We start from the raw sequence: 22,082 nt of genomic DNA on the forward strand, positions 1-22,082 counted from the left end.
CCAACTTGTTTCCTAAAGGGATTGACTCAGAGAAGGTTTAGGTTAAGCCAGACTGTGGCAAGCCGGGAATTCCATCAGTCGATTTAATGGTAATTACTAGCTGGTAGATGTGTAAAAATCGTTGTTATCGCACAGATTTTAAGTCTTTTTCCCTCTACGACAATATGCAGGCTTACAAAAGCCATATAGCCTTTGATTACTCGTTGTTAAATGTAGGTTTTCCTATTCCTAGAGGTCTTTTCAAAGTGTATTAGCATTGTATATGAATGTTATACCTATCGCACATCTTCAAGGAAACATTTCAACTGGCCTAACTTTGTCGTCAAAAAAATCACTGCTTCCGGCCGAGACTTATTAAATCATGCTGAAGCCTTGAAACTTTAAGTCGATTTATTATGATTATTACAAGCTAGCACTATTTCTAATCGGTATGTGTTTAGTTCATTTTTTCAATAAAATGTACAACCTGATAAGGGGGCTGGATGTATTAGATTATCTTAATTATGTTCTTACGTATTCTTATTCTATTTAGAAGATTCAGAGAAGGATTTAATTACATTTTGGTGTCAAGTGCGTCAGAATAATGTGCCACATTTTGACGGATTCACGATCTGTGCATGACTGTATTTCAATTGAATCGTGTTTAATGCAGCTTGATATAAAATAAGATTTAATCTAGCTAAAAAACGTTGCCCCTAGTGTATACGATGTTTCACCATATTTAGTACAATTTATTACAATCGTATTACACATCTGATCATCATTAATAAAAGAACCACGCTGACCTAATCCAATACGAATAATTTCTTCATTTATTTACACTTGTTGCATACAGTAGTTATAAGGTAACTGATGAACTGAAGCCCAAGCAGCGAAGCTGGCCATTTTAAAATACATATGTGTTTTATTTTCTGTCAAATATTTTGCAGTCATCAAAGAAAATTCTCAAAGCGTACATGGGCAGGTAGAGAGTACGCGCCAATGTTGTTTTTAATATAAACATTTTCTTTTCTTTATACTACTTTGAACGGGTTAGTCGGACATGCACAACAAGCAATGGCCAGGTAAGGTAGCACCGGAAGATCCATTTTCCTTAGCATCTGAACAGAGGGCGTAGTTTGCTAATTTCCCAACCCACACTATCGTATTCTAAACTTTGTTTATTTGGTCGTAGTGACTAAAGGCAAAGAAGTCTCACTTGCCTATTTAATACACAAAATATTTTTTCGTGCGAGCTGTTTCTGAGGCGCATTAAAGCTTCACAACTGTCCCATAATTAGCTAGTTTTTATTATCATGCCACGCCTAGGATAGCTAAAATAGTACACGTCCTTATATGATAGCTTCGAGAGAATTTGGCACTAAAACTTATCGGGCCATGCCTATGCACAACACAGTTGGAAATAGCTCTTGTCGTCTGCTAGAAGCAGGTGTGTGTTTTACCCAAACAAAGCAGCAACCGGCAACAAGTCGAGTCAGAGAGGGCAAGACAGTACCGCAATTGCGCTAAAGAAAGGGTTGTTCCCTACAAGGGGAATAGCTAAACGGTCTGGCATCTATAGACCTAGTAATTTCACGAAAACAGCCTCCAAAAAGCTTTCTAGCCAAGAAGATTTTGTCCTCTTTGCCTTGTACGCATTTCTTTGTGCGTTCGACAATCGACGGCCCTAGTTTTGTAAAATAGTCTATTGGATCTATACGACGAATTAACGAACCAGTCATCACGCGACTACACAGTAAAAGGTACGAAGCCAATTGAGTCAAGAGACGATAGCACAAAACTCAGAGTATTGTTTTTTAAAAAATCGTTGAGGGATTAATGAGGAGAACTTGTTTCACCGGATGTTTGCACTTTGACATTTATCTCGGTTCCTAATATTATGGACACTCTGAATGGGTACATTAAACTTTTGTTGTCATTCATTATTTGTATAATTTTATGGCGCAGCGACACAACTAATATCTATTATATGGTGCACATGAAAATTTAAGCAACACGTTGAATTGATACCCTTTCATGGTGTCAGAGTTAGAAAACTACTGGAAAAATAGGTTTTTCTCTACGATGCAGAGTTTTTTCTATGTCGGTATTGAGGCGTCAAATATTTACTATAAACGTAAAGCACCTGTTTTCTGCACCTGTCCGGTTCTATGACTAGCTGTAGCAATGTTAAGATGTTAAGTTAAACACTTAGGAAAGTGGTCAAGTAGCTAAATATCAATCAATTATTAAATTGTACACCACAATATGTAATTGAAAAACATAGGATCTCTTCGTTAGGTATGGCCTTTGTTCTGTACTATTTCCGATGTCTGTTGAAGCTCGCTTAAAAACAAAATCAGTTGAACTGTTATTAGCAGTACATGCCTTGAAAATAATAACCTCCCTATATTGAACAGCACTGAACAAGTATTCTATTTAAATTTCCGCAAAATTTTGGCTGTTATTTGTGTATTAAGGTAAAACCGCCGTTTCGAACGAAATTTCGTAATATTTTGGATCAACCAAGACTTTTTTTTACTATTGTTTAAGTTATAACAGCCATTTTTGAGTGTATCGTACGCTGTCCTATCAAACATTCTGCCGTCACAGTTTCCACCTAATCTGTTAAGGCATCAATAAGAAAAGCTTTTTTTTCTTCACGCATTTATTATTTATTTTAGTGCTATAAAGAATCATAATCATAGGGCGTGAATACTTACAACCCTAACCCTAGTACCTAACTTCACATAGTTTTTATCAAAGTGGCCATATTGGTTACTTATGTGTCTATTAAAAGACGTTGGAACTTGAAGTATCCGGTCTTTTGGTGTCCGACGATTTTCTAAAGTATATCGCAGACTTCTTACGAAAGAGTTGCAGCTCTAGGCACTGGCCTTTCGAAGGTCTTGAACACAGTGAATGAAATGGATATTTATCCTGAAAAACAAACCTTTTATAGATTTACTTTGCTTTGTCAAGGCGCTCGTACTGCGATGTCGAGATCGATTTAATAATCGAAAAATAGAGTACCACTAGCGACAACCCAAACCAATAGCATCCCGTTGTAATAAACGGCAGCGCCCTCTAGCTGACGTTTATAATTCATATGCAAATCCGGCGGTACTCTTATGGGAGAACTCTATGAGCTCTGGCACAAAGGTGGGTCTTCTGAATCATCTTAGAATAGACATGCCGGTCATACAGATTACCTATCAATATCGACAGATTTTAAGGAATTGGAACCATCCAGGAATTATTCTCATAACAGGGCCTCGCGCAGCGTTACTGTCCACGATTTTTCTGATTAAAAAAAGGAGTGTGCTGCGTTTAACCAAGCCTCCAAAGCATCGTTCGGTTAGGTATCTCGCGCGGTCTGTGGCAGTGTTTCGCAGCGCAGTATATCTGTTATTGGCCATAGAAGAGTATTTGAATTAGGCGCGATGAATTTTAACATACGTGTGCCTTCTTCCATAAAAATAGAAATATCTCTATCTTTCGTTTGAGTTACGTTTTACACAGGTACTTTATCGGTGTCAAATACAGGTTACAGCAAAGGAGTCTTCGAATGGAGAGTGCCATATACGAACGGAACAATTTGAGCCTCCAGACTGTAAACCCAACCCAGATCTAAGCATTAAAATGTTTTAACAAGATAACGTTGATAAGAAAATGGCGTTTGCTTTAATCTTTCGGGGAAGAGGGAGAGTTGTTTAAGTACTGATCAACTCATTACAGTCCAGTAGTATCGGTCTGCTAATCATTTTCTTATGGGCTATTTCCATTGTTGTTTAGATGTTGGGTCGCATTTTTGCAACCTCATTAGGTGGAGGTGCCGTTGCTGCATTTGTGTACAGTCGGGATCGGCTTCATGCTGCGTGGACGGTGAACTACGAGCCCGTAACATTGTGGGACCACAACTGGGATCAGCGCGATCCGTGTTCGTGTGTGAGACCGCTGAAGACTAGTGATCCAGCAGAACAGAACAAGTTTGGAATTTTACTGTTGGAATTTTAATGCTGATTAAGACTGTTGCGATTCAGTAATAGTACATTAGTGATTTTGCAAGCCCATCATATACCTTATGATTGTCTAAATTTGATTTGACTGTACAACTGTAATTAATCAAATTGTGGAAATGTGAAATATTTTTTTGTAGGCATAACGCGGCTGTCGAAGCTTATCAGCCGAGAGCAACTCGCCATATATTTCTCATCAGACATGGCCAGTATTTTGATATGAAGGACACCGACGATGAGCGTATACTTACTCCATTGGGACGAGAACAAGCCGAGCTGACAGGGCTGAGGTTTGTATTGTTGTATTCGACATGCGCCTTAGCCATATTATTATTGATGTGTTTAAAGCGTTCAGTTGTTTTTCAATGTGAATATCCTAGACAAAACAAGCAAGCCTCTAATCATACGAGTTACCGAGAAAGCTACATCTTATGTTTCTATTCATGCTAGAAAATAACACATTTTAAAAACATACGTGTGCACTGATTTGAAAAAACTCTTTTTTTATTAACACAAATAGTGTAATCATTGTGTATCGTTTTTATCGCGCTTAGATATGATCAAGCTATTCATGTCGATTGATTCGCTACTCATATACAGGCTAAAGAAACTAGGATTTCGGTTCAACCGTATCGTGAACTCAACAATGACGCGGGCCGTGGAAACAGCGGACATTATTTGCCGTCATGTTGATGGTCCCAGAGAGCAGTGTGAGTTCTTACGCGAAGGTGCACCCTGCCCCCCTGAGCCAAAAATTTCTACGTGGCAACCAGAGGAGCGGCAATTTTTCCAAGTAAGGGACCTTACATAATGGCTGCCTACTCTTAGCTTGATTTGTTCTTTATGTAACTCCTCGAAAATGCGTACATCGCCTTTACCTAGCTCCTCCTGAATTTCATGCTAGACTGTGGGGAATAAGTTACATAAATAGCTCTAGAGCTGTTTACACACACAGTTCGGTGGAAGGTCAAAGTCAGCCACAGTTCCCTTCGAGGTGAGGAAGCAATTTACTGCTACCATCAGAGTCGTACAGGATAAAGATACCTACGAAACAAACGTATCGAGTGATTTGGACGTTGCTGATAGGCAGTTAGATGATGACGTTAAAAGATGCAGGCATTTTGAACGATATACCTGTTTGTGTAGAGCGGCAGGCTGAAGATCGTTGAGAACAATGCTGTTATAGAAGGTGATCGATAATTATCTGTTGTTAATTATTTACTACATTGTCATATTTCACAACGAGAGAATATGAGTCATGAGGCTAATGCTTCGAAAGAAAATAATGACGCCTGATAGGTTTTGAAACTCGTCTCTATTACTCGTTTACTGGTGTTGAGGGACTTGCCAAAATACTTGTTTCACAATTTCTTGATAGGCTACGTAACTCGATCCGAAATCGTCCGATGAGTGGACCTTCATTTTGAACGTATCAATTGAATTATCACTTTTCCCACTTCTTTTGTGTTCTGCAAGCGGATAACATAATAGATCTTTACCAAACATCATACTATTAGTTATATGGAATTTTACTGAACGCTGCTTAGTTAGCGTGGTTTGAACCTATTACAATACTTATTCCTAGGCTTTCATCGACTACGATCTTCTTTTGTACGTACATGTGAAAAAAACCGATTATAATATAATATATAACCATGATTCTTTCTAGTGGGTCCCTGATTTATTTTCGTGTTCTATTTTTGGTACTACCTTAGGAAGCTCTGCTGCAGGCTAGCCGCTCCCAGCATGTAACAAAAAGTGCCAAACCCGATTTCAAGCTTGGACCACCCCTGTGGCCCTCTAATTAGTAAACAAGTGCGCCACCACATTGTATCGCGGGGACGTCTAATAAACCCTGATTTCGACTTTTTATTCTATTCACTTGCGTAGCAGTACATCTTTTCACTTCCTTCAGAGAGTAGTTGTTCATCGGTATACAAGTGATAATTATAATTGAAATTAGAGCAGTAATTTCTCGTTAAGCAAATTGCGGGTGACATATGGCACAGGTAATGGAGACTGTTCAAAAATAATATTAATTTGGATAAGACTATGGTTTCACAATTCGATAGTATAAGTAACTTTTTCTCTTTTAAATGTAACATAGTTATTAACCGTTGCCTGTGCTTTTTATACTTGTTTCATATTTTCAGGATAGCGCTCGTATCGAAGCTGCTTTCCGAAGATACTTTCACAGAGCAGATCCTCAGCAAAAGGAAGACTCTTATGAAATGCTAATCTGCCATGCGAATGTTATTCGGTATATATTAAGCTTGACTCACTTTCATGTTCGTTGATGTAGAGACCAGTTAGCATTATTTCATTGGTCCTATTATTGTTCCTGTGTTTGGCTCTTTATTGTCACTGTTACGATTAGCAAAAATAGGTCCCTTGTACATTTCATGTTAAATGTTCTTTGCAAGGAGTACACCAAAAAGCACATATCTCAAATTTTTTGTATGAATGCAGATTATAACGGTCGACACGTCCAGTCTCTAATAGGTCGTGCCGGATATTCCCACCAATAACCGATGTCTTCCAGTAATGAGTACCGCGATATATCGCGTTCATATTTATGTACGCATTCTTAGTTAGTCACACTTTTCGCGTAGCAAATGTCGTTGACAGTTCATTCATGCTTACAATTTGTGAAATCTCCTAGAACGCACAGAATATGATTGAAATTTAAAGCTAAAACGGAAAAATTCAGTTTTTCAAGTTCTACATGGTTCTAGTAGATACAGTTTTAGCTGCAGGACAAAGCATTTTGTCCAGGTTTGCCAACAGACAATGTTTCCACTAACATGTATAAAATTGTACGTCTCAATTACAGGTATCTCCTCTGCAGAGCTCTCCAGTTGCCGCCTGAGGCGTGGCTTCGTTTCTCGCTCCGACACGCATCGATTACGTGGCTAAGCATTTCACCAAAAGGCACTGTCAGCGTAAAATGTATCGGAGACGCCGGTTATATGCCTCCGGAAAAGCTGACGTTCTGCTGACGAAGTATTCCGTAGTGGGCACAGTGTTTTGCGTTGCATGAGCGAAGTGGGCCTGAAAATGAAGTCGATTTTGTCGTAATCGGCTACCCCTTTTACGCGGGCAGTATAGAAATAGTTGTATAACTTAAAAAAATGCCAGAACATTAAGCGGATATCATGCATGACTAGTACTTAGTATCCTGTGACATACCTAGGAAACTTAGTCAGTGATCCAAGACCTCGAATAATTAAGCGCATGAGAAAAATCAAATCAGACCGAGCTCTACACAAATCCATGAACTATATTTATGCTGGACATTAGCCTCCCTGTGTTCAGAGTTGAAATTGTTCAGTACTGCAATGTCGTTAATAATAATCTATTGATTCGAGTTTAACCCCCAAGTGACCCCGATATACTTACCATCATATAGTGGTCACGAGCACATGAAACGGAACGTAGACAACAGACAAAGAGTTTCGAGTGTTTCCATGTAAAATTCTTTTAACTTTGCTAACTCAGTTATCTGCTGGAACGTATCCAGCTTAACATGAATTTTTCGATCACTGTACAAACGATTTGACAATTAAGGAATTTATGAGGTAAATGTAATTATGAGTATTTTTACACCGTTGTTAAGGCAAAGCGTGTAAGTAAAATAAAATTTATATGATAACAATTCCGACACAGTACAGATTTTTTATGATCTAATCGTATTCATTGTTCATAATTTTGCTCAATTTTTTTAATTTGAAGAAATGCAAGATCGCGACAAAAGTAGGCGTTCGATGATGAAAAAATGGATTGATAGTTGAAGTGCTATTGTTCCAGCCGAAGACCAAATTCTGTCCGAACTAAAACGTCATTTTTTCATACCATAGATTTACGTCGGTCTCTACTATCCTTTATCTTATAAACATAGGATACTGGGCTCACCTAGAGCTTTCTGTTGCTAACACATGCTGAAATTGGTCCCAGAACAAATGACAAATATTAATTACTTCTTTTCAAGTTAGGTAAGCATAGTCAAATCATTCGTTGACCAAATAAGTAGCTTACTAATAATGTTCTAGACAAGTTGATTCTGATATGTCGTTAAGTTTATGTCAGTCGAACAAATACTGACTACGGTTTTGGTTATTACATGGTAGACAAAAACGTTTAAAATACACATAGCTGAGGTCCTACGTAAAATCTTCGGAAGATGCGTCTATTCCAGCTCAAGATTAGAAAGATTAAAAAGAATAACGACACATACAATGGTAGTTCGGTCCCCCTAGCAAGTAGTATTACACGAGACCACTCATATGGTCTTTGCACTTATCGCAAGGTTTGACTTGTCTTTTTCAATTCTCTAATATAGTTCAACCAGTCTGTCTGACCTAGCTGCGTTAAAGGATTACTCCATGTATATACAAACTTGCGTTGTTTATTAAATGTTTTATTGGAGCTGAGAGCTTGGCGTAAAGCCTGAATGATAGTACATATTGAAACTGTTATTATCACATGAAAGTAGAACTGCAGAACCTACTATCGAGTTATACATATTTTAACGTAGGAGATGCGTGTCTTCTTGGCCAAAGTCCCTTGTCTCGTCACCTTCCACCCAAGGCTCGTCCAAGCTAACTAAAGGAAGATCCGTTAATGATGTTGTTGCATTATCCAAGCTTTTGATTCGTGAAAACGGGTAATCAAGTAACTGGGTGGCATTGTCCTCGCAGCTGGCATCAGCAACGTCTATGTCGCTGTTAGATAAATTCTTATCTAATAAACTTTTCGTCTGAGACCGAGCAGAACAGATGTTATTATACGCTGCTATGGTAATTTGGCTATTCCACTCTAATTTTTTGGTCAGCTTATCATATGAGATATAACTATCGCTATGTCCAGGTCGTACTTTTGGAATCTCACTAAACCTAGGTGAGAGTTTTCGAGCGTTGCAGGGCAAACCTGTTGTCTGAGCTAGATTTTCTTTAGCTTTATTTTTTACAACGAGTTCAACAGTGTGCTGATTATGCTGCCGGTGAGAGGGAATCGCCTGGGTTAATAGAGAATGTTGTAAATGGTTGTTATTCGACTCGTTCTTAATAGTCCATGACATGTGAGGCATCGTTGTTGGATCTATTCGAGTTCTTCGCTTTGGCGACGGAAGCTTTTGGGTGGCGAGCAGCTCTTCCGACACGTCCCTATTACTGTACACAATTGATGTGTTGTCACACCTCTCCTGCTTAATACGTATCTGTTTTAAGGAGGCTTGAGGTTCCTGATTCGAAATAGCCGTATTTTGTAGAAAAGAAGATGAGTGTAAACCAGTTACGTAGAGGTTATTAATTTTTGAGTCACAATTATTTTGGTTGATAGGAACCTCCCGGAGAGCACATGAAGTTTTATGTTGTTGATTCAATATGGAATCCTTACCATTTAAAGGCAATAATACCAAGCCGCATTTAGGTGACATATCAATATTCGTTTGCAAATTTTCACTCTCTTCATGCGATCCCTCTTCAATATCAGACATAATCTTAGTCGGGAATCGCGATTGTAGCAAAACCTTTTGAGTAGGTAACAGATGTTCTGTTCCGTGGGGCCTGGCAGGACTCTCCCTATGTTTTTCAACGTTGAGTTCGGATAGTTGCACATTGTTATCATCAGTAGCCTCGACTGGTTCTTCTTTTACGAGAATCTTTGCGTTAATGTCTTTCGGTTTAGATTCAGTACGTTGACTTTCGCGAAGGTCCTCAAAGGAGCCAGCTTCCGCCTCGTCCGAATCATCAGATATAGTCACTGTATAGTCGATTTGCCGTAGATTTATCATTTGATACGGGTCTCGTTGCTTGCTGGTGCTGGATAAATCTCGGTATGCTTCAAACGCTTCGATGACTGCTGACACCTGACGGCTTAGATTCCATCCTTGGCGGCTGGCTTCACGTACGTATCCACGAAGCCACCATTCAATCTCTGTTACTGAGCCCGAAGTTCCTTCGTCCTCTTCGGACGACATGTCTGCTTACTCAGTTTGGGATATATTCTAAACATCTATGGAAAAAAGTAACATCATAAATAGCGTATTATCTTAATATCTATATTGGCGATAAATCATGATGGGGGTTGTGTTGTGCTTGGTCCACCAACAGGTACCAATATAATTCGAGATAATAAAGGGATTAAATGTAAAGCAAACTTTAGAAGAGGATGGTTCCCTAATATATTTTTTAACAGAACATATGAAATTATGATGAAATCGTTATAGTTATTTGTTTAGTGGTCGCACAGACACGATAGGCCCGCAAGACCACTTGTATAGTCGAATAATAGGTTTACTTGTGTGTCCCACAACTACAGATTGCAGGGTAATCTGCCTTGTTTATCGCGTTGAGGTAAACAACCCGTTTTTATACGTAAGACGGACTACCAACACGCGCAATGAAGTTCAGAGCGACCCACTACTTATCTGAAGGGATTATGAATTTTATATGCTATTTAGCTCATACCAAAAACCTTGCTTATGCCCTACCGATTAAGCCCTTATTTATTATCAACTTCTGTACTCTGGACTCTATTTGTTTCAGAGCCTCCATTGCTACTTAAACCTGGATTTACCTCTTTCCTTGCCAAGTGATAGTTTCATGATCATCCGTTTTTGCCAAAGTTTTAATCATTTAGGATAACTTCATTATTTTTTCTTCAGATGTTATTCACGTTGAGCACTGCGTAGACGAAAATTTCATAGACATGGACTTACGTATCACACAAGATAATTGATAGATGAATGGTAAGACTGCTTTAGTCAAAGACCTTTGATGTGTAGTTAATTGAGACCACTTAATACTCAAAAATTATCGACAACCATTTACTAGAAAGGTAGAAAGTATCCATATAAATTGACACCGTATTGGCTCATAGCTGTCCGTAGTAGTTCAGTTCTATGGAACAGCTGGCTGAAATCGCCCGCGCGATCGACTTGTACTGAAGCTACGATTTCGGCGGCCAACGAATAGAAACTTCGCTAACTTTCGTTCGGAAAGCTTCTATGCAATGTTTGCAGTTAACTAGAATAAGTATTTCAAGTTTCACGTGCGATATTGTTTTTTAGCGTCAATTTAAACAACTGGCTCGTCCCAGCATAAACCAAAGACTATTTGTGCTCGGATTTGAATCAACACCATCTGACGTATCTCTGAGTGTAACAGGCAAACACGCTACCAATGCAGCGTCACGGGGACTCAATTTATCAGAATTTATTGTATACAGATTATTTAGCATAAAGTATTGTAGCAACAATGTGTTCAGAAGTTAATTTATTTCTCATAAAGCTGGAATACGCATTGTGAGCCCTCAAGATTACTAACACGGTGGCCTCATTATGATTTCGGTACTTCTCTTTTCATTAACTTAAGTATTTAAGCTATTCTGCACAAACACTACTATACAAATACCATGAGATGTCTGGGACTTTGGGACAATTGCTAAGCTCTTTTGAGCCAAAACTGCGTAGTGAACTAGGATTCGTTGGCACATGGCAATGTAAAAACAGTTATATTTTTCTTTTTTTTTTTTCCTTTTTTGTTCCTGAATAGACCTGTAGACAGGGGATAATTTCCAAACTCGATTTTTACTATATGCATCCAATAATTCTGTTCGTTATTATCTACACATATATATTAATAATTAATCAAACCGGACTGCAAGCATCTGGATACCAAAGGTCACTAAAGAGCAAACAATATTGCGATTATAGTTGGGGCCCCAGTGAGAACAGTGTTGTGTAAACGTTGTCTGTACGGATATCAGCAAAACATGTTTACAAAGATTTCGTATAGTAATTTTTTTGCAGTAATGAAGTCTTAATGATAGGCATACCAACAGCGCTAGAGGAATTCACATTTTTTGGCTCCAATATCACGAGGTTGAGTGCGCGCACCTCATGGCTTCCGTTACAGTGGAGTCCAGAAAGACACCTAAAACTGAGGCATTCGAGACGCACGAAGTTAACTGCGCGCACCTCATGGCCTTCTATAAACTTCCAATGCATTCTCCGTGGCAGCCGTCGTGACCTATTGAGTTCATAAATGAGAGCTACCCGTACAATTTTCTTGATTTACGTGATGTTTAGTAGTGAGAAGAAAAGTAAATTTCCGTTTTGAAAAACAAATTTGTTCTCAGTTGTATCGGCGGTTACCTTAGTCATTGAAATATCTGGTGACAGTATGTAGTCGAAATAATGACAAATATTTAATAGTAACCTTCGTTTCTAATTCTATATTATTAGAGCGGCTGTGTCTCGCTGCATAGCCGCTGTTGTTTATTTCATGACAACCGTAATGGACTTATTCTAGAGCTAAAAGATAAGAGTAAGATATCCATCTTGTCTTTTGTACCGTGCCCTGCGACGATTGCCCACTATAGTCATAACCGCTACGAGTGTCCTAGCAACATTTGTATTTATCATTTGTTTTAAATACTTGGTTTTTCTAAATTGGTTTTAAGTGTCCTAACAAACGTGTTTTTGATTTTTGTTCTTCTGTTATCTCAAACCTGTTAGCGCTGATAGCGCTGCCATCGACTGACATGTTTACGGATCTTCGTTATGTTCCCTTCCATAAGCATGTTACTGTATTGATATTTACATGAACGCATTGAACTTTCTATTGACTAAAAGCTTGCTAGCTTGAGTAAAACTTAAGTACTAGCAAAACAAAGGTTGCCTAACAGGAGCATTACATTGTATTCGCGTAGAAAGTCTTCTAAGAAACTAATAAATGCGCTTTACATCCGCTACTGTTATAATTGGCTCCCACAAAATGATATTTGTTTACGCTCTGTGCTGCTAAACTCAGGACGAGGTAATCTAGGATCGTCTCGAGTGTCTGCGTAATGGTGCAGTGCTAATGTGTCTGCCTACTAAACTTACGGATGTCTTCATTGGCGAAAGTTCCAACCAGGCGTAGAAACACTTCGTTTCCTGCTGAGAGAGGTCACCCACCAAAACGATGCGGCACTATCGAACATGAAACCTAGAACCCTTTTTTTTTTTTGTCTTATAGATCTACTCCCATGTTTATTGCCTGTTCGAATCTGGATATACACGCAAAACATTTCTCTCGCAAGAAGAATATCTGTAGGGCGACCGAGGTAAAGCTAAAGTAGCACGCACGTGAAGGCTGCATAGCCACGACTCCGAGCGCACGCATCCTACGACCCTCTTTATTACTGAAATCCAGAGTCGGAAGTTGTAGGCTCTCCAGACATCTGAGACTGGCAAAGCAAAATTGTAAGGTCTGCTTTTAATACTGGAAATTGCTCGCCATCTGCAACTAATAGTGAAGACAGAAGGAAAAAAGCTGATGAAGTTTCAAAAATTTCACTTACCGTTGGACGACATCATCTAGTTAATTCTTAATAATAATAAGTTGAGCATGCATTTGAGAAATGTCAATGAAATCACATTAACTGTAATGGACAGCATGACTTCTAGTGAGTTCTTTTCTAAAATGAATCGTTCTAGATTTTTTGGTCAGCAAGCCGAAGCGATGACAGACACAGATAACTTGTTGTAGTTAGCCAGTGATAACGAAAATTTGTTCCTCTTGAGTTGAAACCGTTAAGCTTCAAGCTGGAGTCCAAAAACGCGCGGCTAGTATTCTCCGTCCTATTCTGCTTGACGATTTCGGCTAATGCCCGCTATGTTGGTCGGCGTGAACGGTAAGTAATCATAGAACTATGGAAGGTTTACGCGAATTTCTAGACTAAAAAAAAAATGTTCAACGTTAAGTAATTGACGAACAGTTGCTGAATCGTTCAAGAAGGATTTTCAGATATCGCAAAAATTACATTGTTTAAAATTCGTTTATCTGGGTACGGTTGGACACAAATCTAAATCATGAGCTGGGCGATATTGCAGACCTGCATTATTACGCTAAAACGCACCCGCTACGTTAGACGGTCGGACAATTGCATGTCTAGCGAAAAAGCTGGAACAGACGCGTTCGTAGCAACGTTCCCAGGATGAAACCTGCCCGAGACCCTTGACGCTGGCTGATGCGAACATATCTAATTGCGTGATATGAATTATTATTTGCGCGATCTTAGAGACAGTCGTCGATTTATTCATGACGAGACAGAATGGAGGTGGACAGCGTGTTTATGAAGGGTCATCAGGCGAGGGGATGTCTTGGTTCATCAAGTACTATCGGTGCTCATATGAATCACTGAATTCGTCCGGTTAAATGCTGACGATATTTGGCCGTAAAACAATCCGCATATTTTTCAGAATCTTTATTATTATGTAGACATAAAATAACACTTCGATACAACGATATAACAACTTTTTTTTCGCCTTCCGTAGAGTTGCGGACAATGAAGACATGCTGCCTAAGGTCTATGGAAACCTTGCTAGTGAATTGGAAAATCTTCATTATAATCCAGACAGTGTTGTGGTATGTAGTAAAGTTACAGAAAGAACTTCTTGGCAAAGCTTACCTTTTAGAGGGAAAGGCCCAGTGTTTTAATTCAAATGTAGTTGTAGTATGTGCCATTAGCAGGACTTGAACCAGCGCGCCCTCGCTTTTAAGCCAGAGGCTTCGCTGTCCCTGTGTATACATTAGATAAATGATCTTAATGATGGGTTATATTGATATCAACGAAGAATTTCAATTCGGGATACCTATTTAATACTATGTATACATGTATATATGAAGTGAAAAGATGAAACTGCAATTAAATTTGGATTATCTTTAATGCAGACCCCGTCCATATCTAGTCTTGGATATCCTGTTTTTTTCTCGCTTATGAATGGTACTTCATTGCAGAATCCTCATAGTCAAGTAACGGATAAGAAAACCATATCAGATCTTCTGAACGATCCGGCAGTTTTAACTGGTATTATGGTTTGCTCAATACTACTTTGGGCTGTCTTCGCCGCCGTACTCTATAACGTAAGTCATCTTGTAAGAAAACTATTGTTTTGCAATAACCGTTTTATATCCAAGTTATGTGAAGGTAACGATGCTAACGAAGATCAAACTTCAACGGGGGTAACTCATAAGTTCACTGTAAACGCAACAATGAATTTAATAATTTAATAAGTTTGAAATTGTTGTGAACATATGGAAAGTAGTGATATCTCCGTGATTCTAGCAATGAGATCTTTTCACGCGTAGGGAAGCTCTACTGTAAGAGATGCACGGTTCGCGGTGAAGTATGCTGCTCACGTTATCCTGTCGTTGTTTATTTCTATCAGCACTTCCTTAAGAAACCCCGCTACTCATCGGTTCCGCGTAACGATGATCCTTCAACAAAAGTTTCACCAAATCGAAAATCTGACTCAAGGGCGAAATCGAAGGCCAAACCTCCAGCTACGCGGCGTAGCAACAAGCCGATGCCGGGAAAAGCAGCCAGTCCGAAAATTCAAAAATCTCCAAAAGGAGAAAAAACTCCTAACAGAAAATCAGGCACTTCTAGAAATGCCGTAAGTTCGACAACAGCCGAAATGCTCGAATCTTATTCGGCTGCTGAGTATTCAACACCTTTGCAGGCCAAATCATTATCACGAGGCGCTGATGTAAACCGCGTATTCGAGAAGGGAAATCAAAGCAGAGATCGTCACCCGAAAGCTAGTGTGGCCCAAGCAGGGGGCGACATTGCAGTGGAGAAAACGACGTCGAAGAAGGCCGTTAAGAGCTGCGTGTCGAGCCGCCATCGAAGACACCGTCAGCACAAGTGCCATAGTCACGACAAACCCGATCACAAGCACGCTGCACACGAACACGTCTTGAATATTGAAGATTATTAAGTGTCAAATCAATTGATTTTGACACTGCTCCGGGCATTAAGTAGGCTCGCTTAACGTTTTGGCCAGTAGCTTCAGCATGATAGGACCCGTCGGAGCAGATTATTCATTCAGGAGAAAACACGGTTTGAGATAGAGATAGATATGATCGATCGCCAGAAGTCTCAGATGATCATTTTTGTAACGAGGGAGACGGTTTGAAGAGACCCGCCTCGAAACGTAAACGGAATTACGCAGATGGCACGAACTATTATTTGATTATGTGCAACAAAATAACAAACGTAAGGTGCGACAATCCCCAAAAAGTGAACGAGAAAAAACAGTTGACGGAGATGAGCGCTGGATCGCTTTTGCGAAACAATTGGTGGACCTCGACAGCGGATACTGATACACTATAGAACTCACTTGACGCGTGTAATGTAAATGAGCTTGATCCACCTTGATAATATATTTACACATAGTGGCGTGTAGAACTGTGCGCCGGTTACGTCCGTGTACTTTTTTCGTCGCTTTAACGCAAGCTAACCTTAGGTCATCATTACAGATACGTAATGGATCAATATTACAATTAATATATTACATTGAAGGAGTGTACCGCGGTGGATGATTTGGAGCTCCTGAGAACTCCTGTATGTTGCACAGCGAACGGACCCCTGGGATCCTTATTTCAAATTCGCGCGACAAATATCAGCTCTCGCTATCGATTTTGCTATATGAGGCCTGTTATGTACCCACTTGCTGTTAATTATTTGATACAGTAACAGACAATGGTTCGCGGACCGCTCAATCCTTGAAGACATCTTCCCAACGGTAGAATATTATTGGACCGTATAAAAGAATTGAGCATCTACTGAAAGCCTTCGGGAAACAGATCGTATAAAATTGTTAGTTTACCACCATCTGTTTTATGAGCAACAATTGAAAGTGTGATCTACTATTGTGCTGCGTTTCGCTATTGTGATACGTAAGATTATCGTTAGCTTTGGCTTTCGGAGAAAACGCATTAATATTACGACGGCATGCCTGAGAAACATCGGACTTGTGCTAGAAACAAATCATCCTGTAGACCGTGATATCTTGTAATATTTCCAGTGCAGAGACCTCATGATTATAGAGACTCCAAGACCGGGGAGACACTCGAGACATTCGAGAGTCAACAAAGAAGAAAGGCTTAGGGCATTCTGTTAAGATCAAGAAATCCATTGTTAAACCTCTCAATAACGTTTGCAGTGCTAAATGTTCGTAAAATGCTGTCAGTAATGTACGCAAGAAAAAAGTAAAAAAAAAATATGCAATTTTTTTTTTACTTAAAATTCTTCTTCGCTAGCGTTCATAATTATTAGCATTTCGGTGCAAACATTTTCATCGACTGGTTTGACAAGGGGTTTCCTCTGGATCAGGCTCATACCTTGATCCGCGCATATCTAACGCAGTTCTCCAAATCAGGACAACGTAGAATTTATTTTGCGGAATTTATTCACCTAACATACGCAGGGATAGGAACTTTAGTACAGTAGATCTGTGTAGGAATCGCCATTTTGTCCCGGACCAGTTTTTACGCTCGCTCGACCATCGACGGTCTCTAAGAGGCCTTAACAGACGCAGAAGCTTGTGCAGTTGAGGTTGATGAGGCTATGGGTACGAATCTGACTCCAGATGCTGGACTTCTTGCTGCTGGACGAACTCGCAATGAAGCTTTCTCCGATCCGTGATGATGACGGCCATCACTGGAAGATAACTTGAAGAGCTTAGGTTTTATGGAAGTAGCTATTTTCGAGTGAGGTGTATTTGTGGGAGCGACGTTGGAACATGAATAATGGGATATCGCATTATTAAAATACGTTGCTCTCCTACTATAATAACTGAATATTAATTCACGCCACCTCGCCTTAGGACAGCGATCACACTAGGACGTTTCGTATTTTTGGACGTCAGAGACAATTGATACCGACCTTGCGGGAAGGGTTCGGAGTACACTCTGTGGAACCTCCTCGACAGTAAAATGAGCACTGGCAGGTTGATCTCCTTTTACCCCTGGTTCATTACTTTTTATTTCAGCGCGGAATCCGTTTTCGTCAGCTACGTACTCGACGCGACGGTAGAGACCCAGCGCGTCAGTGTATCTGCGCAAGCAAAAATTCGCCCATCGTCAATTGAGCCGTCTGGGGTGGTGACAGACAGTTGGCAATATTTTTGTGTTCTCAAGTCGTGCACTATGTCGCTGACTACTGACGCTGCACATGATTCTATTTTTTGGCATGTGGCCTATCGCGTAGACGAGTAACACCGTATTTATTATTATAATAACATCTGTATTATATTACTCCATTACTATTTTTTTACTAGAAATTGTATGCTGAGCGCTGAATCTGCAAGGTAAGCCTCTTGGCCCCAGAAAAGCGGGTGGTGAAAATTTCATTGCAAAAAAATATTCACGTACGTAAATGTACCATACAAAAAAATAATCATTGTTAGATCTGTGAAGTTTTTTAAGAAACGAGGCAACGATTTATGTCTATATACTAGTATATTTCGACAAATAACTATACGGAGTTACTCAAGAACAGAGCTTAATCGGCTTACCCATAGCTGCCCTTAACGGTGCTCTGATTATCCGCGCTTTCCTGACGAAACTGATTGTTACCGTATTCATCCTGGATGTTGTATCCGAAGTCGTAGGGCTGTAAAATACCACTGCCTCCATCCTGTGACGATATTAAAATACATGAGCAGGCACTTCATTATTTATTGTCGACTATTCGGCTTACTATATACCCTAATTGCACTCAACTTTGCTGTAATTTAAGCAGTTACGCAATGGATTGCTACGGATTGACCGGGTTTTATGCATTTTTTTTTTGTTTTTTATAGTAGCTCATGAACGCCGACTCCATTCATGTTTGTGCTCCCATCGCCTGCATAAAAACGTCCCACCAACATAAAGAATGAACGTGATCTTATTATTATTTCAGTATGTAACAGCGATTTAACGCAAACATATAACTTACGGGGACGGTTTGACGTTGAAAGGCATGGTGGTTATTTCCTGCGAGTGTAATAAATTTTCGTGGAGTGGATTCATCTCCGGCGCGGATTCCCACCGGCTGGGAAGAGGCAGCGTTTTGCCCCACGGGCAAAGTGATTGCAGATGCAGCTGCGAATGCTCCAAAGCAGAAAATAGAACGGAAAGCCTGAACAAAGCGAAAACTCTCCGTCAGATAGATCATTGTAGAGTAAACATTAATAATTAAAGATATAATCATATTTTGCGTAATTAAGTACATACGAGAGGTATGATACTTCCGTGTCTACGAAATAGGGCCAAGACTAAATCACACTTAAATCCTTTGAGTTTATATTGTTGTTATATGTATAATAATAATAACCATAGGTTGTCACATGTGCTATACGAGCGAGGTTTGGATTCATGTAGTGTTTACATTGCATATAAACATAGGTTATACTTCGGGACGTCAATCCCAGCTGACTTAACGAAGCCTGCAACATAGCCAGGTTAACCATGCAATCATTTCGGCTTCTCCCTCAATCGTTCGAGAACGATTTTTGAGAACAGGTATCTGCTACGGGCATCCTTTACTGGCAACTACAAGACTTCTAAGCGCTCACTGCGATCCACAATCTCCCGCTAGCATTGATCATGTTTTTTGAAGCTTTGCGCCTCAGAGCCAAGAAACTCTTTACAGATATTGGCTCCCGATTTTCTAATCACCAATCTTGATATAAACTTAAATGCCGCTATCGAGACAAAAGCACTAATAAACACTACACGAACCTTCATTTCGTCGCACAAAATAACGCTCTAGCGTGAACGTTTTGGAGTCTCTCCCTGTGAAATTTTTCTTGAACCTCTCTCTGTGAAATTTTTCTTCACACAGTATGTGCTACTTCAGAAGAGCATCTCTCGACAAATAAAGGGTTGTCAGACTTTTTATACGCCAGAGCCCTGCAACGACGAAGTGATGAACATCCTCAGCATCGAGGATGTAAGCAGAACCGCCGCCTGTCGTGTAAGCACTCGCCCAAAAATCGATAGACAACGTTCATGGGTATGTACCGATCGTAAAGGCGAAGGGCAGCAGTCTGGAACTTCAGCCAGCATGGTTGCGCGCATCATACATACGCTTATTTCCCCTTGTTGTAGCCATCGACGACTAAAAGCAGATACGACACAATCAACCATTTGCACAGGACGCCGTAACATAGCAGTAATCACGCGACTGCGCGCGAAGATAAAAAAAAAAAAAGAAAAACACAAAAAAGATGAAGACGATTGAAGGAGAGCCTTCAGAAGAGGGTGTTGCCTTCCGGCGACCGCCGGCATCTGTAGTGCGCCGGAGATGTTGCATTCAGTTTAATGACTTTTAGCTAAAGCCGTTAGTGTCATTGGGATCGAAAAGTATCCATCTGCGCCTGTCACATAGCCAAAACAATCAGCGAATGACAACCGAAACGTTAATCGACAAATGGAAATATTTAAGGCTTAGCGAACTGCGCGCGTGATAAGAGGTCACTTGATCCCTGGCATTTTCATTCAACCCGTCTGTCGCCGAAAAGGGCTTAAAGCCATCTACACGCGTGAGATGTACACAATGGAAATTTAGGAGTAACTCCGCTCCATGAACCATATATCACTGACGAAAGGGACGACAACGACAGAAACAACAAGAATACATCGAGACAACAGACTCTCAGAAGAGCACAGTAGCGTGCTCTGAACATCCAATACATTGCTCATCGAAGGGAAACCGCCTTGCAGTGCTAACTTCACGGTGGAGCACCCAAAACTTTCACTGTCATTATTCTCATACACCGTCATACGAGAGACAATAAAAGCAGAAGAAATGCAACAGAAGCGGCAGTGTAATGGATAATCACGCCGCTTCTGATAACATTTCGCCCTATCCATAGTCTGGTGGCGGGACTTCTGGGAACGTATTTCTCTGTCGGTAACACTGATGTTTGCATTGTTTACAATGAACCTAGTAACGGGGGCAAACGAAATATACGTATAGAACAGCATATCGGATGATCGTAAGTGAAAACACGCTATGTAGAATTAGATTTGCACTATCTACTATAAGAAGGTCTCTTGGAATCTGAATGGTTTTCCTGAATATTGCGTGTTTCAGAATTAAAAGGACCAGCCAGCTTAGTAAAATTCAATTAAAAAATAAGTGTGTTAATTTATTTAGGGCTTTTCTAGAAAGAGGCAAGGGATGTTCGCCTCGAATGTTGAATAACGCTCAGACCACCGTTATTGCTAAGCACAGGCGAAACACACATCGGGTGCCAGCTTCCCGAATTCCAGTTCCAAAATTTTCACCAGAGGTAAATCCGTTATTAATAAGTAAATAAAATGTATTTCGATCTTCAGAACGTATCACTATGACACAGGTAGCTCGGTATTAATCCATCGTAATAGATTTACGTTGAGATGCACGTGATTCGTTCATTCTAGTCACTGACCGTTTATATTTTCCATATAAATTGTTTACATTGAAGCTCTACAAGACGTGCAATGAAGCATCTGATTGCGGCTGTTGGATATTATAATAGCGAAGTGGACCAATGTTTCCTTTCATGCCCCACCGAACTTATTTTGCCCTCAGGCATCTCTTTATCCATTTAGATCATCGATACTCGGGTTGATATCGACACATTGTCCTCTTTTTCTATTGATTCTAGTAATCATAACAGTGCGTTAGGGGTCAGCTAACGTAACTTTATTACATAATATACTACCGAAGCTACAAAGCGGTTGATGGCTGATTCGGCGCATTGGGATGACTACATCAATGCATTAGGCTAGTTGGGACAGCGGGTAATGGCAGAACTGAAATAAGATAATCACAAGTTTCTATTAAAAAGAATTTATCAAATTCACCCCGAACATAGTGCTAAATATGGCAGAACCCGTGTTAAGCTGTGTAGGAGGTGCTTGTAGAAACTAAAAAAAGCTTAGGTTATAGGTTAATTGAGGTCTCATAAAAGCTCCATTGTAGCCCAGAATCTGTGCGTTCCCGTAAACCCGTCTAGCCTTTATTTGGGAAAAAGGCATATCAATGTCACTTTGCTGTGTCTAAATATATAGCATAAAAAAAAAAAACGAATTTCTCCACCAGCGGTCACTTTAACATTCTCGTCTAGCAAGAATCAATAAAATGCTGGAACATTTGTATTTGTATCAAACGAATCAAAATAAGCGTACACCTATCTGTTTCTAAATACTGAATTAGTCAATAATCTAGATAAACTACAACTAACGATGGATCAGTTCCTTTCATCTACACATATTCTCT

General features: G+C 39.9%; 4 protein-coding genes across 6 annotated transcripts; 2 read left to right on the top strand and 2 right to left on the bottom strand.

Moving 5' to 3' along the window:
- Positions 1–1,446: 1,446 nt before the first annotated feature.
- Positions 1,447–7,659, top strand: LOC111268647 (serine/threonine-protein phosphatase Pgam5, mitochondrial). Its single transcript, XM_022847755.2, has 6 exons — positions 1,447–1,742; positions 3,775–3,968; positions 4,139–4,288; positions 4,599–4,791; positions 6,152–6,258; positions 6,832–7,659. The coding sequence occupies exons 2-6, from the start codon at positions 3,775–3,777 to the stop codon at positions 6,995–6,997; spliced, it is 810 nt and encodes a 269-aa protein (XP_022703490.1). The 5' UTR covers positions 1,447–1,742; the 3' UTR covers positions 6,998–7,659.
- A 726-nt stretch (positions 7,660–8,385) lies between these two features.
- On the bottom strand, positions 8,386–12,917 carry LOC111268649 (uncharacterized). Of its 2 annotated transcripts, XM_022847759.2 has the most exons (3): positions 12,886–12,917; positions 11,835–11,938; positions 8,386–10,010 (listed from the first exon to the last, which is right to left on the bottom strand). In XM_022847759.2, the coding sequence occupies exon 3, from the start codon at positions 9,973–9,975 to the stop codon at positions 8,524–8,526; it is 1,452 nt and encodes a 483-aa protein (XP_022703494.1). In that variant the 5' UTR covers positions 9,976–10,010; positions 11,835–11,938; positions 12,886–12,917; the 3' UTR covers positions 8,386–8,523. The 2 variants fall into 2 exon arrangements, with proteins under 2 accessions (XP_022703494.1, XP_022703493.1); XM_022847758.2 differs by lacking the exons at positions 11,835–11,938; positions 12,886–12,917 and adding an exon at positions 10,575–10,929.
- LOC111268650 (uncharacterized) lies at positions 11,937–16,249 on the top strand. 2 transcript variants are annotated; one of them, XM_022847762.2, is made up of 5 exons: positions 11,937–12,179; positions 13,480–13,676; positions 14,320–14,410; positions 14,783–14,908; positions 15,214–16,249. In XM_022847762.2, exons 3-5 carry the CDS (start codon positions 14,339–14,341, stop codon positions 15,763–15,765), a joined length of 750 nt encoding a protein of 249 aa, XP_022703497.1. In that variant the 5' UTR covers positions 11,937–12,179; positions 13,480–13,676; positions 14,320–14,338; the 3' UTR covers positions 15,766–16,249. The 2 variants fall into 2 exon arrangements, with proteins under 2 accessions (XP_022703497.1, XP_022703495.1); XM_022847760.2 differs by lacking the exon at positions 11,937–12,179 and having other exon boundaries at positions 13,419–13,676.
- Positions 16,250–17,220: 971 nt separating this feature from the next.
- Positions 17,221–21,495, bottom strand: LOC111268652 (uncharacterized). Its single transcript, XM_022847764.1, has 5 exons — positions 19,556–21,495; positions 18,771–18,953; positions 18,346–18,467; positions 17,715–17,885; positions 17,221–17,489 (listed from the first exon to the last, which is right to left on the bottom strand). Exons 1-5 carry the CDS (start codon positions 19,559–19,561, stop codon positions 17,345–17,347), a joined length of 627 nt encoding a protein of 208 aa, XP_022703499.1. The 5' UTR covers positions 19,562–21,495; the 3' UTR covers positions 17,221–17,344.
- Between the last annotated feature and the right edge of the window lie 587 nt (positions 21,496–22,082).

This window comes from Varroa jacobsoni, unplaced genomic scaffold, assembly GCF_002532875.2.
Source record: "Varroa jacobsoni isolate VJ856 unplaced genomic scaffold, vjacob_1.0 scaffold_1306, whole genome shotgun sequence".
NCBI lineage: Eukaryota > Metazoa > Arthropoda > Arachnida > Mesostigmata > Varroidae > Varroa > Varroa jacobsoni.